This window comes from Camelus bactrianus, chromosome 9 (assembly GCF_048773025.1).
Source record: "Camelus bactrianus isolate YW-2024 breed Bactrian camel chromosome 9, ASM4877302v1, whole genome shotgun sequence".
Classification (NCBI taxonomy): Eukaryota; Metazoa; Chordata; class Mammalia; order Artiodactyla; family Camelidae; genus Camelus; species Camelus bactrianus.
Window position 1 is genome coordinate 54,825,832 of NC_133547.1, and position 15,954 is coordinate 54,841,785.

A 15,954-nucleotide genomic window follows, 5' to 3' on the forward strand; every position below is an offset into this window, starting at 1 on the left:
CATCTGATGAGCAACCTTAATTTTATCTGCAACTTTCATTCTCCTTTGCTCTGTAACCTCACATAGTCACAGGAAGGTTCTAGGAATTAGGACATGGTTGTTTTGGGTCACCATCCTTCTGCCTATGACAATTTAACACAGGAGTTCGATGATTTCTTAGATCTAGTGTGAGAATTAAATTGTCTAAATGCTTGAAAATTAAAGATGAAGATGATGATGATGATGATTTACACCATTTATCCTTGAGAACAGCCCTGTAGAGGCACTAATTTTATCACTTACTCCCAGATGAGGAAACTGCAGATTAAAGGGCTTCTGTAACGTGTCTGTAGGTCATGCAACCTGGATTTGAATCTGAGTTGGATTATTCCAGTCTTAGTCTATTCTGCTTTGATGATGATGATGATGATTAGAAACCAGATCTCTTAGTTAAAAGCCAAATACTCTCTAAATTAACTATTGTTACCTCCCAGTCATTGCTAAACACACATAAATACACAGGTAGTGCAGAAATTTCCTGCTTAAACACCTGCTAGAACATGTTACTGGTTACCTGGCTACTACTGACTTCACTTACCTCTACTTTCTGGATAATGTCCCATTGCAGCCACCTCAAAATACAGTATTGCATACAGCAGCTTCAGATATTTCTGCTTTTATGGTATCATCACCCTTACCAGCTCCTTCTTTCCTTCCAGGACATTTGCAAATCACTTTGGTGCCACCGAGTGGGCCACAGGTGTGAGACCAAGTTCATGCCTGCAGCGGAAGGGACCGTTTGTGGCTTGAGTATGGTAAACTGCATACTTGTTAGTTTTTAGTTCCAGAAACTTGATCAAGTGTAGAACCCAGACTATTTGTACTGTGACCTCAACATGGCATGCTTTAGCTGCGTGTATTTTCTGGCTTCTCTGTAAATTAGCCAGCGTGTTTAGCAGCTTTTTAAAAACTCCATGCTAATATAACTGAGTTGGCTCAATTGTGTAAAAAGGTTTGTTCTTCCCTTTTGCGTTTGTTTTCCATTTTTAGATGGGGGCTTGGGTCAAAATATTTCTATTTCAGTGAGTGGGAGGGTTTCATTGTCTACTGTTTGCCTTTTAAACTTGATTCAGGGAGCAGATGTTTCTTTTAGTAGCAAAGTAAGGACTGTCCCTCCATACAGAGCCTCTACCGCTTACCTCACAGGACCAGTCATTGAGCTTCTGTTACGCCAAATAGCATCCCATCCCTTATAGCAACATCTCTTGAAGAGTGAGCTGCATCTCCATCTAGGCCGTACCAGGAAGTCTTTGCTCCCAAGTATCTTCAACCCGAAGAGCCATTTCCATTGCAGAAGATGATGGGAGATTTCTGTGCTTTGAATGAAGGACTCTCATATGTTAGTTTCCTTTTTTTCCCCTTTCCGCATAGAGTCTGGAGGGGAAGGTGCACTTGAGGTACTAGTCAATGATCCAGATTTGGGGCATAACTTTGAAAAATCGTGACGGGGAAGCCGTGAACGATAAGAGAACTGGAGATGTTTCAGGTTTTTTGGTCTCTGCCATTGGCTTTCTTGAGGCAGCCAAGCCTATAAGGAAGAACTGGCCATTTAAAGTGAATTCAATTCCACCAAAATTGATTGATGGGAAGATAGTAGTGACCGGGAGACTCTAGGGCAACAGAGATAAATAAAGTTCCATTTTACTTCTTCAAACATTGACATTCCAATGGAGAAACCTGTGAAGAAGCCAATAACTTTTTTTTTAAACATACCTTCTTCAAGCACATAGTTGCTATGAAGGCCCAAATAAATGACAAATGACTACTCCCGGGAATTAGCTGTGCACTTAGAATAAGTGGCACCCTCAGATGGATGTTGGAATTTCAACTGGAAGTTCTTCGGGTGAGTGAAAGAGAAACTTTCGGGAAAGATCAGCAATAAAGGCAAAGACACAAAATAAGTGAATGTTCAGAAAATGCTTTCTGAAGTCTGTTGGGGCACCTGTTCAACACCTCTTAAAAGATTTGTGATTTGTAACTCTTCATTTTAAAGAAAATAAGCATCTGAAAAATTGAAGCATCATGGGCAATTCTAAATCAGATGTCCTGGTCTTAGGAAATCCCGATAAGGATTCTCATTGAAGACGTGCGGAAGACTGTTTTAGCTGTGATGGTACAAAACGACAAATGAACATATAAGTCACGTACAAAGCATTTTTATTTTTGAAGCCTCAAAATTTAGAACTCGCAACTTGAGGATTAGTGGGCATTCTTTCATTAGGAAAGCAACGGCATTAGACACAAGAGGGAGGTGTGAGAAGATTTATGTAGCTAATGAGGAAAATGTGATAAATGGTACAGGTCTAAGGTTCATTATATAAATACACCAGGGATCTAGCTCTGCAGGGACTAAAATTCCTCTGGATTAGACTTCAGTTAATACAGCATGAGGCAAATCAGGCCAGAAATGAGAAGACAGAGGTCCTAATACCACTCACCCCATCTCCCTATTTTAAAATACCAGACCACGGTTATATACGCTGGGGGAAAGCCCTCAAGTGTCAAGTCATCGTTAGGAGAAAACATTCCAATAGCTTTGACCCATCATCAGTCCAGTGTGATTACCCTGCACTCGTATGTATGGTTCTCAGAGTCTTCCTTCCCTTGGGGATGGAATTGGCTACTTATTAGACCATAAACTTCATGAGGCCAACAACGCATCTTACTTATCTTTACCTGGACTGTCTTGCAGAGTAGCGGTCATGCCATATTTTGTTTCTTTCTTTCTATATGACTGAAACCCACCTGAATCCTCCCTGGTCCTTCAGGGATATTTGTGCCATGAATCCTGGGTGAATTGCGAGGATGTGAAAGTCACATCGTTTTATCTAGATGATGTATCCAAGGAAAGAAAGTTTTGTGCTTGCTGTGTCTATCATAAAAGATACTTGCCCCAAACATGGGCAAATGTAATTTGAAATTAAAAGCAGTGATAGAAATATATATGGATAGCTCCACATAACTATACATGTTTATATATACATACATGACATTTTATATGTAGAGTTTTACATGGATGTGCAGATTGTGCGTGTATGTATTTCTGTATGTTCCTGGTTTCTCTGCTGATTGAAAAAGCCAGAGGAAACAATCTCTCAGCAGCTTAATACTAGGATCAATACTGTAATAAAAGGAAGGCAAATTAATTGAAGGATTGGAACAGACCTAAAAGCTGTATTTCTAAAGAAAGAAATTAGAGTTAAGATGCACAGTGAGTAATTTGCCTCCACGGTAAGAAGTCTACGTGTCCTGCTCAGGAGCTTAGGCTACTGAGTTTAAATCCAGTCTCAGCTCATTGGGTAGTTAGCTGGGTAGCATTTCTTTGCTAAATTTCTCTCCTTCAGAAAATAGTTATGAACTGCTAGGTGCTTTGTGAGGGTTCTAGGTAGGTAGTGTGTATGAAGTCTTCCCCCATCCTCCAGCCCATTTTGTTTTTGACACCTAGACGCAACTTAAAACTGTATCTGCTTATATTGTTGTTGATTTTGTGACAGCCACTGAGCTCAGTCCAGGAGAGACCCAGCCGTTCCTGATGGGGAAGATGCAGATTCGTGCTCATGACTGACAAAATCCTCAAATGACCTATTGCATGCCCACCTCAAAGTTCCCCACAATGTTATACGACTGCATGTGAACTCTGAAGTGGCAGTTAATCCAGGGAAAAGAAAAATGGAAAACAGAAGAATTAATCAGCACATGGCAAAACTTTGAAGAAAGGAAGCAAGAACTTGACCTAGACAAAGTGCACTAGCAACCAAGCCTCACGAGAAACAGCCACAAAGCCAAGTCTGTCACAGGGGAAAAGTAGAGATTTGAAAGCGACACAGCCTCCCCGCAATTCTGTAACCAAACCCCAACTCCTCCGCAGAACCTGGCTCGGTCCAAACCCCAACCCTTTGGATTGAATTGCAGAGGCTTTTAGGAAAGTGTGCAGTTAGGCTAAATCATGCAGAACTTGCTCATCATAAAAGCACCGCAGGAAAAAAAAAAAAACCCACTCCCAGCAGTGAAGGCAACCCCCAAGGACAGAGGTGACCAGCAGAGCTGGACTGGATTGCAGAGGAGAATTCAAGTGGAAAGGTTGGCACAGAAAACAGCTCTGGCCTGGGCTTGAACAGAGCACCAGCACAGGAGAGACTCACAGCTAACTCAGAAAGGACGCTCAGCTTAAAGTCATCAGAGGGTCCCCCGTAGGGACCTTTCACATGGGCAGAAGGGCAAAGGGTGTGACCTGTAAGAGCAATGTGCATAGCCTGAAAGCTACTCAGTGTCATAAGAAATGCTCGATGGGGATGGTTTGGAATAAAAATGTATGCAGAATTAGATCTGTTCTTCTGATGTGATAATCATCCAGGGTGATACATTCTGTGTTCGCATCTGAAAAACTGGTTTCTCTGGAAGGAATGAGTCCAAGTGTTCTCTAAGCAGCGTTGTTTCCAAAGGTCAGGGAAGGCTCTGTGGTCGTTCTGTTTGCACTGCCTCTCTCTGTTGGGTGGAACCATATCTGAACACCTCACCTGGACAGCTCACAAACCCTGTAATACTCAACCGGCCAGTGACAGATGCCCCTTTTCTCTAGATGTCAGCCTTTCAAAATGCACATGGGGCACCCCGTGTTCCAGCGCAGCCGGCAAAGATGAGAATTCTCTCACCGCATCTGAGCCCTCCCGTCTGCCACCAGACTTGTTTTTCCTGTTACCCTGCAGGTGTTCGCAACCTCCTCCTGCTTTCCCAGATGGACTCTTGACGGGAACATGTCACTTTTTTTTTTTTTTGCAGTGGTGTCGGCAAGGCCAGTGTGTCAAGTTTGGGGAGCATGGGCCGCGGCCCATCCATGGCCAGTGGTCCGCCTGGTCCAAGTGGTCAGAGTGTTCTCGAACGTGCGGTGGAGGTGTCAGGTACCAAGAGAGACACTGCAATAACCCCAAGTAAGGCTCTGATGAAAGGTCAGCACGTGTAAGGCGTGACCCTTCAGCCTGTGACGTACTGCACATTTGCTCTGTTTTGCTCACGCCCGTTTTCAAGCGTAGTTTTCTGCTATCTGGCTAATAACACTTAATAAGTGTTTTACTGTTTGCATGTAAATGCTACATGCACAGGACGAGGGAGGGGGTCAAACTTCGGAACAGCAAATGAGTTATTCTCTGTGTGATTCTGACGATCAGGACTCCAGTAATGGTGTCAACTACTTTCTGCATCTAAATGAGAGCTACACAGTCACCCAGCCACGCACCTGGGATATTATAGAGCAGGGATGCATGGCTGGTGGACCGTGTGTGTGTGTTTCAAACTGATGAACTGGAGAAAGTATGCTGATTTTTGCCTTGCAGGAATGTGCATCCACATGTGTTGACAGATCTGCCTGACTTTTCAAGAGAAACCAGAAATCCGAAAAAATGCTGTGTGTGAAATATCCCAATTTTTAAAATAGTGACAACAAATTCAATTTTCTTAAAAAGAAAGAAAGGAAGGGAGGGAGGGAAGGAGGGAGAAAGGAAGGAAGGAAGGAAGGAAGGAAGGAAGGAAGGAAGGAAGGAAGGAAGGAAGGAAGGAAGGAAGGAAGGAAGGAAGGAAACACTGTGAGGACTAATCAAAATGTCTCTGAGTTGAAACTCACTTATGGGCATCTGTGGGCACCGTCTGGTCTAGTCATACTGGGATTCTGAGCTGCTGCCTGCGCTCTGTGAAAATGAGGGTGGTTTTGTGTCACTTTTCTCTCCTCTGATCCCCACATGAGACATGTGTGATGTTGAAAGAGCCCAGACCTGGGAGATAGAAAGTTACGACTCTAAGTCCTGGGTCTGCCATTAATTAACTGTGTGGCTTTGGGAAGGTCACTTGAACTTGGAGGTTGGGTTTATGCATAAAATGGAGATAATCCCACCTTGGATAGTTTGAGGGGATGAGAAGTTGTGTCTGTAGAATGCCTCACCCCCTGGGGAGCATCCAGTGGGCATTCACCGAAAGGTTCAGGGGTCCATGTGGTTTTCATTATCTTCATCCTAAACTCACCAGGAATGCAGGTAACAGAGGGTCAGCCCTTAGAAGGAGTAGGGAGAGGCTTTATTGATGAAACTGGACTTCAGAGAAAGCCATGGAGTGAGAAGGTGATGGAAGCTTGTGAAAATAGTAGATTTAGTTTTATTTTTACAGTTTTTTTTTATTGAACTGGAGTTGATTTACGATGTTAGTTTCAAGTGTATAGCAAGGCAATTCGGTTATACATATACATATATATTTTTTTGGATTCTCTTCAATTATATGTTATTACAAGAAATTGAATATTGTTCCCTGGGCTATACAGTAGGTCCTTGTTGTTTAAAAAATAGTGAATTTAGTTTTTCAGCATATAAGTAGTGGCATAGCACGGAGATTCGGAACACAGACTCTGAAGCCCAGTACCCTGGGTTTGCCTCCTGGCCCGCCCCTTCCTACCTGGGTGGCCATAGATGACTTATTCTGCCTGCTCTAGGTCCCTCGTTTGTAAAAATGGGGTGATGATGGTTCCTACCTCACCCGAGCTGGTATTTGTAAAACGCTTTTAAAAAGTGCCTGGCATGTTGTAAGCACTGCGTAGAGGTTTGGTGGATTGAGGATTTAAATAAGTAATGAAACTAGAGCAAGAAGGAAATTTTTAAGACAAATGGTACTTCATCGGAGTCAGCATCTGAGCTGGATCCAGAGGCCACTTTGTTCCAAAATACAAGGAAGGATTTGAGATGCTTTCACCATGGTTTGTTTGGGTCCTCTTTAGAATATCCCAGGCTGATGTGGGATTTCTCAGCTTTGGCATTTTAGGCTGAAATTGTTTTACCGGGGGCAAGGTTTGTTCTGCACACGGCAGGGTGTGTAGTAACACCTCTGGCCTCTACCCACCAGATGCGAGTAGGATGTCTCTCCCTGCCCCCAACCTCGAAACTGTGACAGCGACAAAATCTCCAGATGTGGCCAAATATCCTGTGGGGAGCGAAGTCATGCCCAGTTGAGATGCACTGCTCCAGTCAGACCCAATAACTAGGCAGGGAGGTTTGTCATGCACGTACAGTTTATACGAGATTATTAAAGCCACCCTCCCCAGACTTTGAATGTCATCCATGTCTTGGATAGAGTTGCTAGAATCATCACACTACTTTGCATTTTTGCAGCGTGTTTCACAGATCTGGTTTTCATATATCGCAACATTTTACAATCACGGTATTTTCCCAGGAAAGAAATAGATTACCTAATTTAATAGCTCTGCTGGTCAAGTGCATGAATGGCACCCCTGAGGTTTAAATTAAAACCTCGCTTGTATCTGTGGGATTGAGAACTCTCATCATAATAGGGCATTGTTCGTGGAAATATCATACTGTAATTTTGGAGATGCCTAATAAAGAATTAATCACTCGAGAGCTTCCACTTGGTGCAGTTTTATCATTTGAAACAAGATTCAGGCTCATCAGGACTCTGCTGGCTTTAATTATGCACCAAGTCACAAGTAAAGCAAGTAAACCAACGGCTGTCTCACGACAATTGAATCCCTTGTTCTCCATTCTTATTTCCCATTGTTGTAGTAAGGCTGTTTTTTTCTCCCTGTTTCAAGTTCCTAATTTCTGTCTTTCTTCAGTTTAAACATTTGGTCTGTTCAGATCACTCAGCCTGAGCATTTTCATTGTTTCACGTGAAACTCAACGTGAGCTTTTCTGTTCACATAATGATGGTTTTCCCAGAACCTATTTCATTTCATTAAAAAAAGAAAATGAACTATTTCTGGCTGATGCATGGATGTATCAAACTTTTCAGCTTCAAAAGAATTGAAAGGTTACCTGGTTCTGGAATGGCCGATACCAGACACATCTGGCCCTTCCTTGATGTCTCAGGTCTGCAGAAGACCTTCCTAATTGATCGGAACCTTCTCAAATCACTGCTGCAGGCATGTGCCTCCAATCAGGCCAGAACAGATACAGGAGTTGAAACCTGTTGTTTGATCCAGTAATTCTGCAAGTGGGCAACCAGGGGAGGCAGAGGGTCCCTTTCAGAGTAGAAGCCCTTGCACGGGTCACTGAGCCGGCGATGGGAGCATCAGACCAAGATCCCACTGTCCTTTGCTATTTTCTTCTGGTTCCGTGTAAGAGAGCCTATTGAAACCCCTCTAAACCCTGTTTAAGGAAATTAATAGTGACGATTAAAATAGTGATAGGTAAACATGCTGAGGCATTCTAGAATTTTCCTAAAGCATGAGTCTGAGAAAGAATCATATGCCAACTAGAGTCATAGCTCTAGCTCTAGAATGATCATTGAACCAAATCTCTGGCTGGTTTTCCACCCGTGGTTTCCAGGCTCAGCTGTTTATTAGAATCACCAAGTGTGCTTTAAAAAAACATGGATTTCTTAAAATTAAAAAAAAAACACCGATTTCTTGATATTCCTTGATACTCTTACTGAGAAAGTCTATGGAGGGGTCCAGGAATACATACACACACACACACACATGAATACACACACACACACACACACACACATATGTATAAATTATCTGTATGTAAATATATATGTATATATAAAAATATATGTGTGTGGATAGGTGTATGTATGTATATATACATATTTGTTAAGCAGAGCTTCTCAACTGATTTAGTGATCAGCCAGCCAACATTATAGCCACGTGTAGTCAGGACTTGATAAATTCCGCAGAAGCAAGTATGGGTATACTTTGTAGTAGTTTAATATAAAGACAAAGTCATGTTTTGCCTAGATACTGTTTTCTGACTGTTTATATTATTGTTTTTAATCATAAAAGACTTACTATTTGCAAGGGACACCATGGTAGAGTTTTCTCTTAAGCTGCAGGAAAAAAAAAAGTATCTGTATTTGAGGGTTTGATGGCCAAGTCAAAATTCTTGCCAGTCACTAAAAGCAGAAAGCGTTTTAAAATAGTTACCATTTATTTGTGCCAGCTCTGCTCTAGACTCTGCTCTCAGTTCATTACAAACATTCTCTCCGGCAATCATCACAGCTGTCCTCATTTTACAGATTAGGAGGTTAACTAAAATTGCCTAAAGATGAGCTGGGAGAGGCAGAGAATGTTTACATTGAGAGCTGCTCCACCATCAAAGGCCAGCGTCTAACTTCCGGGCATCACTGCTCCCTCTTCATCTTCTCCTTGCCTGGTCCTTCTTTCTTAACTTACATAAATGCAAGTAGAGCAGAGGCGAAACAGCACCCAGGAGAGTCCAAAGGTCTGAGGTTGAATTTGAATTCTGTTCTGTCTCTTTCCGGCCGTGACCTTCACTCAGCAAGTTCTAGAAGCCCGACCAGCCGTTTTCTACTTCATCTCTATAATGAGGGGCTGGCTGTATAACCTTTGAGGTCTTCTCCATGTTACAGTTTCTGAGTTGAAGAAGTAATGTATGTGGCTTATTTGTAAAATCTCAAAATGAAGCTTATTTGTAAAATCTCAGACAAGAAATTCTTACACTGAGAAAGTTTTAATTAAGCCTTGTAAAGGTGACCAGCAATAGAGGAAGGCTGTCACATGACACTTGAAGTTTTTTCTAAATGCCTTTCAGCTAATGATTTAAGAAGTCTTCTGGGATTCGATCTAGTGCAGTGACTGCTGAATGTTTTAGTAGTTGCTCCAGAATGTTTTGAAATAGCATAAAAATCTCATGCTGGTGGGGCGACATTTCCCGTTTCTGTTGAATCCATTTTAGCACGCAGTTATAGGAGGATTTGATAAAATATGTCAAAGCAAATCCAGGGGTGTTTTATAGCATTCTTGTGCTTCCTACAGAGACAAGGAATTTTAATCACATAAATTTATGAACTTGGAGCCTTCTTTCGTGTTACATGTTTGCATTGAGCTTTTGTAGGAGATGATCTATAGTTGGGTTTTAGCCTTGGAAGAAAACTACAAAAAAGTAGGAACGAAAAGAAGCAATTGCTCTGTGCCTGGAGTCAGCTGAGTCAGACATGATTGTAGCTTTTAGTGTGGTGGATGCTCCTTTTTTCTTTTATTCTGCTTTCTGGTTTTTGCAGTCTTCCTAGCACGGTCTTAAAGAGCTTGCCATCAGATCATCATTATTTATGTTATAATGAGAGTCCCTCCTCTGGAAATCCACTTCCCATTGTGCTTGGCAGGAAAGGAGCAGGCCACCTGCAACGTTAAAAAGTGATTATGCAGATGAAAACAAGGCGATATCTTTTTTTTTTTTCTCAGAATTTGGAATCCATTAGGATAAAGCACACATGAGTTTAACAATCATCAAAATATCAGCTCAGTGACGGACATGGCTGGATTAGAAAATAGGACAAGTGGTGTCTTCAGTGTCCTGACTGACCTTCTATGTAATGGCAGGTGCATTGCAAACTGTAGGAAGATGAAGAGAGTGTTCAGGGATGGGAAGCAAGCTGGAGAGGAAGTTGGGTGTGCATTTGAAGAGTGCTGATGCCAACAAAAGGGGCATGTGTGTTTGCAAGTGCAGCACACAAGCACACATCTACATTAACAGGAACATTTAGGTGTAATTACAGATTCCCTAACACGTGAGATGATAATGATGAGTGTCAAGAATATGCTTTTATTGGTCTTTCTGGAAATCACTGGAATGTTAAAACTGAATCAGAGACGGCAAATGAGTTTGATCTAACAAGGCAACTAATGAGCAGTGATAGTGGCTGTTCAAGGGTTATGTTGAGAGAAGAGAGAAAAGAAAAACTCCTGGATTGATTAGTTATGTCTGCCATGGGTGCAAGAAGGGTTGCACCATGTTATATGCTACATATTTCCATTCTTATAATAGACTGTATTCGCTGCATACACTGTGACAATGACCATTTTGATTGCCTTTTCTTATAATATTGCCTGTGACTACTTGTGAGTCTTTGATTGCTAGTATTCGTGTTCTTTGATTTTATTTTTAGACCTCAGTATGGTGGCAAGTTCTGTCCTGGTTCTAGCCGTGTATATCAGCTGTGCAATATTAACCCTTGTAACGAAAATAGCTTGGATTTTCGAGCCCAGCAGTGTGCAGAATATAACAGCAAACCTTTCCGTGGATGGTTCTACCAGTGGAAACCCTATACAAAAGTGGAAGGTAATTTGGTCTCTCTGAACCTCAAACAAATATGTCTCTACGTGAACAGTAATGTGAGTGAACAACACAGAAAAAAAATTGCTGCCTATATAAAAGAGTTTCAGTGTTTACCTTTCATTCCCAAGACCTGTCCTGGCCCCGTTTTTCATTCAGTTCCATGGGTTTTGTTTATTTTTCCACACTTTTTTTTTTTTTTCACAAGACGCCCTTTGCCTCCCACATCTTTAAGCTGAAGCATTCATGTGTTTGGAATGTACTTACGTTTCTAAACTTACCTTTGACATTTCAGCAATTAAGTCTCCCAGGGATGATAATTGAAATTGGTATGAATTGTCCAGACTAAAAACTCATGAAACCGTGTATGCCCCGTAGAGACGCCATAGTCGGTAACTGACATGGTAGATAATTACAAACACGGGAAAGCCGTGTTCACACACACACATCCTATGAATAAAAAATGTCTCAATACTAGGTTCTTGGTACTTAGTATAACTTTAATGGCTTATATTTTATCTTTTACATGCGTTTGTTTTTATTTTGCCTCAGCATCAAAACATTTATTTTAGTTACAATATGCACAGAGTACAAGTACACACTTTAATGTACTTTCTGTTACCTGTGCAGAAGAAGCTGTCACTGTTCTGGGTGTTTTCTTTCCATCATTTCCATTCACATGCTTTATCAGAACTCACCCATCTTCCCTTGGAAAAGGGGACACAGGTGAATCCCAACTGTGCATGAGTAGAATGGGAGGGGACTCAGTGATAATTCATGGGAAAGACGGCTGAGGGCTGTTCCTGTGCAAATGCTAAAAATGAACCTGTATTATCATTGACCATAAAGGAGCTCATGTCTTCAGAGACATCATTATAGTAAGTAGCATCTCCGAAGCAAAGGAGGTGATAGTGCAAATTTGTTCAGCGCCAGCCCAGCAACCACAGGAGCGTGGATCTGGTTCTGGGTCCAAAAGCTGTTTGTCGAAAAGCATAGATCGAGCAGACATGAAAATTCTGAAATCTGTGTCTTAGGAGGAAGCAATGAAGGACTGACAGATGTTTACTATAGGAAAGAAACGAGTTACCTTCAAAAATTCAAAGAGAGATTTAACAGAAGAAGGTTTCGATTTACTTAAAATTTCTTCCAAGAGCAGAATTAAAATAGGACCCAACGCTCAATTAATAGCTACATAGTATTACATGATGTGCATAAATGGACTGCAAGTTATCCAATTGTTCCTCTGGTCTTTTAGGCATTTGTTTATTTTCTGCCAAGTGTTGCTGCGGTGAAGATACTTTTAGTTCATTATACTAAAGAAATAATCATGGAGGCAAATCACACACACGTATATATATTCTTTTTCAGATTCTTTTTCATTATAGGTTCTTGTAAGATACTGAGTGTAGTTCCCCATGCTATACAGGAGGTCCTTGTTGTTTATCTGTTTTGTATATAGTGGTGTATCTGTTAATCCCAAACTTCTGAATTATCCCTACCCGCCCCCCAACTTCTTCTGTATTTCTAACATACTAGTTCCTAAACTTTCCCAGGAACCTATACTGGAAAAACAGAACTTTCTAGAACTTGTTAATTCCTGGGAATGGTGGAGGAAAGAGAGGGTCTGTCTTCCAGCTCCATAATCTCACATGCACAGAGTAGGAGGTGTGAAATAAAAGTGTTGTTAGAAGAAATTCCTGGATGAGAGAAAAATGGACTCCATCCACATGGCTGCTTGTTTGAACTAATAATTGCACTTCTCTCCTATTTTGGCCTTTGTCTTTTTTTATTGGGACGTTCAATGAAGCACAACCATTTGCAAGCTGTTTACATGTTTATCATAAGACTGTTGTCAGGGATGTCAGGTCTCATGTGGGAAACGTCATCTGGAATTCCTGGCCAAAACAGAACTCTTTCTATTTAAGAAATTGGCATAATAACTCCTTTCTGATAACAAGAGCTCTGTAAAGATGATACGTCTTTATTTTTGCCTGTGATACCAGAAACTTCTCAGGGACCTAATGGTCAGTAGCAGTTACATTTTTAGCCTCAATGTTTATTTTATTCACTCCCTCTTCATGATATGATTCTTTTCTGTATGTTTTATAAACATTATTGACCATATGCCTTTTTTCCAAAGTGCCTAAAATTTTCCCTCTTAACAGACCGAATAAATATCTAAAGTAATCCATGTCCTAAGTCAGAGGAAACTATGACCTTTGGATCAAATCTGCCCCGTTTTTTAAGAATAAAGTTTTATTGGGATTCAGGAATATGCCTTCATTTACATCGTGTTAATGGCTAATCTTAGGGCCTGTGAAGCCTTAAATATTTATTATCCAAGGAAGGTAGCCACACAATCCACCAATCATGTGTATTGTGGCTATTGCTAAGGATTAGATAAATAAAATTCTGAGGTATTCATGTTAAAGCAGATTTTATATGGATTGCTAAAAGGAATTCATAGTTTTAAAAACCACACACATATGCACTTGTCCGCATCCAGGCACACCCACCCACACAGAAGACTGTACATCACATTGTCCATCTTGATCACAATAGCTTTCTAGAGAAATATAACTCATCCTTTTGGTGGTCATGTCATTTTCCTATGGTTTCCTCCTGACCGTGTCCTCTTTTGATCTCTTTGCTTCTAGAGGAAGATCGATGCAAACTGTACTGCAAGGCTGAGAACTTTGAGTTCTTTTTTGCCATGTCCAGCAAGGTGAAAGACGGAACTCCGTGCTCCCCCAGCAAAAATGATGTTTGTATTGATGGGATTTGTGAAGTAAGAGAACATTTCTGCTTCAGGATGTACAGTCATGCTTGTGTTGCTTCATATCAAGTGTGAGAAATGTTACAAGAGATTCCTGGGTCTGGAGGAATGCAGGTGGTGTAGGGGAGAAGGGTGCCATTTTCAAGTTGGATGTGAGCCCTGTCTGCAAACTCCCTCTTAGTTTCTGCATGACCCCCATCCAGTGTTTCAGTTTCTCTTTCACTCTGCTTCTACATACGGCAATGACAATGTATCCTACTTTACATAGTGGTTGTAAACATTAAATAAGAAATGTAAATAATAGTAGCAGTAAGCTTTTCTTGCGTGCTCATTAAGTACATTCACTACATGACTAGAATCTCAGCAGTGTGTTTGGAAATAGCACTTCTGTTTATTTCAGATTAGTTTTTCTTTCTCTTTGGGTATCCCCTTTCTCTTTTGTTTTAATTTGGTTGTGAGCTCTGATCTTTTAAGGTTGTGTGTGTGTGTGTATGTGGTCCAACATTTTTATGTTTCAGTGGTAGAGCTCGCCTGAATAAGTCCACCTGCCATTAGTAGCAACAGTCACTTTTCATTCCAGTTTTACAGATGAAAGCTCTAAGCCTTGGATAAGTTATGTGAGTTACCTAATCATACGTCTAGTCATGGCAGAGGAACGATTTGAACCCCTTGTCAGTCAGACTCGAGACTCTGCTTTTAACCATAAAGTTGCCCTACCTTCCTAATGTTCTATAAATACGGGAAACCGTGTACCTCTTGGTTATTCTAAGCTGCCCACTTCTCTGATCTTTGATTTTCTCACCTTTTTTTTTTTTTGTCATAGCCAGTGGGATGTGATCATGAACTTGGCTCTAAAGCAGTTGCGGATGCATGTGGTGTTTGCAAAGGTGATAATTCAACTTGCAAGTTTTATAAAGGCCTGTACCTCAACCAGCATAAAGCAAACGGTAAGAGATACTGCAAGTTCATTGCTGGCACTAGCGGGACACACCCTTTGCTGCTGAACAAGTTTGAGTCGTGCTAAGCACAGCTGTGCCCTTTACTAGCTCCCCTGACGCACAGAAGGTGATGGCTTTTGATGCTTATGTGAGAGCATGGGAGGATAGATGGGTTTTTAGTGTGAACAGTTGCACCAATACATGCATCCCAGAGATGTGTTCCGTGAACGCCTTTGCACTGAACAGTGTGAGTACACTGACCGGTCTGCCATGTGCCTCACATGCAGTTGTTAAACAAAGAACGTATTATGGAACTTTGGTGGTCCCCGCTCAACATTGGATGAGTATTTGAAGTGATTATCTAACCATCTTGAGTAGAATTGAACTTTAAGCCCAGCCTTCTGCATATCGCTGTTGAGGATAGATAACTCCAGGTTTCTTCCAAATAGATTAAAAATAAAAAGCATTCTTGAGTGTCGTAGCTTTTGTTGTTCCAGAAAGGAGAGAGTGTTTCCTGTCCACACACATGTGCTTGAGAAAAGTACAGACATTTTCTCTCTGTGGTGTTCCTAACTCTTGAAAAATGAAATCATTGATTGTTTTTACTTCATAAGAATAGAAATAAATATGAGTTCATGATTCAAAACTCCACTCTTTAAAAATAGACACTACCTGTCTCTGAGCCTGTCTCCAAGGCGTGGTGTGGACAACAGAAATGTCCTATTGTTTCCATTTAGAATATTATCCGGTTGTCACCATCCCAGCGGGTGCTCACAGCATCGAAGTCCAGGAACTGCAGCTGTCCTCCAGTTACCTCGCCGTCCGAAGCCTCGGGCAAAAGTATTACCTCACGGGGGGCTGGAGCATTGACTGGCCAGGGGAGTTCGCCTTCGCAGGGACCGTGTTTGAGTACCAGCGCGCCTTCAACCGCCCCGAACGCCTGTCCGCGCCGGGACCCACCAATGAGACGCTGGTCTTTGAAGTAAGTCCCTTCTGTTTATTCAGTTCTTGGTGCCTCTTGCTGGATTTAGAGTGATGACCCCAATTTGAGCTACTTAACTCCAGTCCTTCTAGTTCATATTTGTTTCCTGATAGGTTAAATTTCAAAGTACAAAGGGAAAAAGACAGCACC

At 41.5% G+C, this 15,954-nt stretch overlaps 1 protein-coding gene across 7 annotated transcripts in view; it reads left to right on the plus strand.

Annotated features, from left to right (window-relative positions):
• ADAMTS18 (ADAM metallopeptidase with thrombospondin type 1 motif 18) overlaps positions 1 to 15,954 on the plus strand; it is a 138,762-nt gene that overhangs the window by 85,117 nt on the left and 37,691 nt on the right. For 6 of the 7 annotated variants that reach the window (XM_074370380.1, XM_074370379.1, XM_074370383.1 and 3 more), the window contains 6 exons: positions 699 to 794; positions 4,819 to 4,967; positions 10,942 to 11,114; positions 13,766 to 13,896; positions 14,708 to 14,831; positions 15,560 to 15,804. In XM_074370380.1, coding sequence (XP_074226481.1) covers positions 699 to 794; positions 4,819 to 4,967; positions 10,942 to 11,114; positions 13,766 to 13,896; positions 14,708 to 14,831; positions 15,560 to 15,804 — 918 coding nt within the window. The remainder of the gene's footprint in view (positions 1 to 698; positions 795 to 4,818; positions 4,968 to 10,941; positions 11,115 to 13,765; positions 13,897 to 14,707; positions 14,832 to 15,559; positions 15,805 to 15,954) is intronic. The other variant, XM_074370381.1, reaches the window with a different exon arrangement.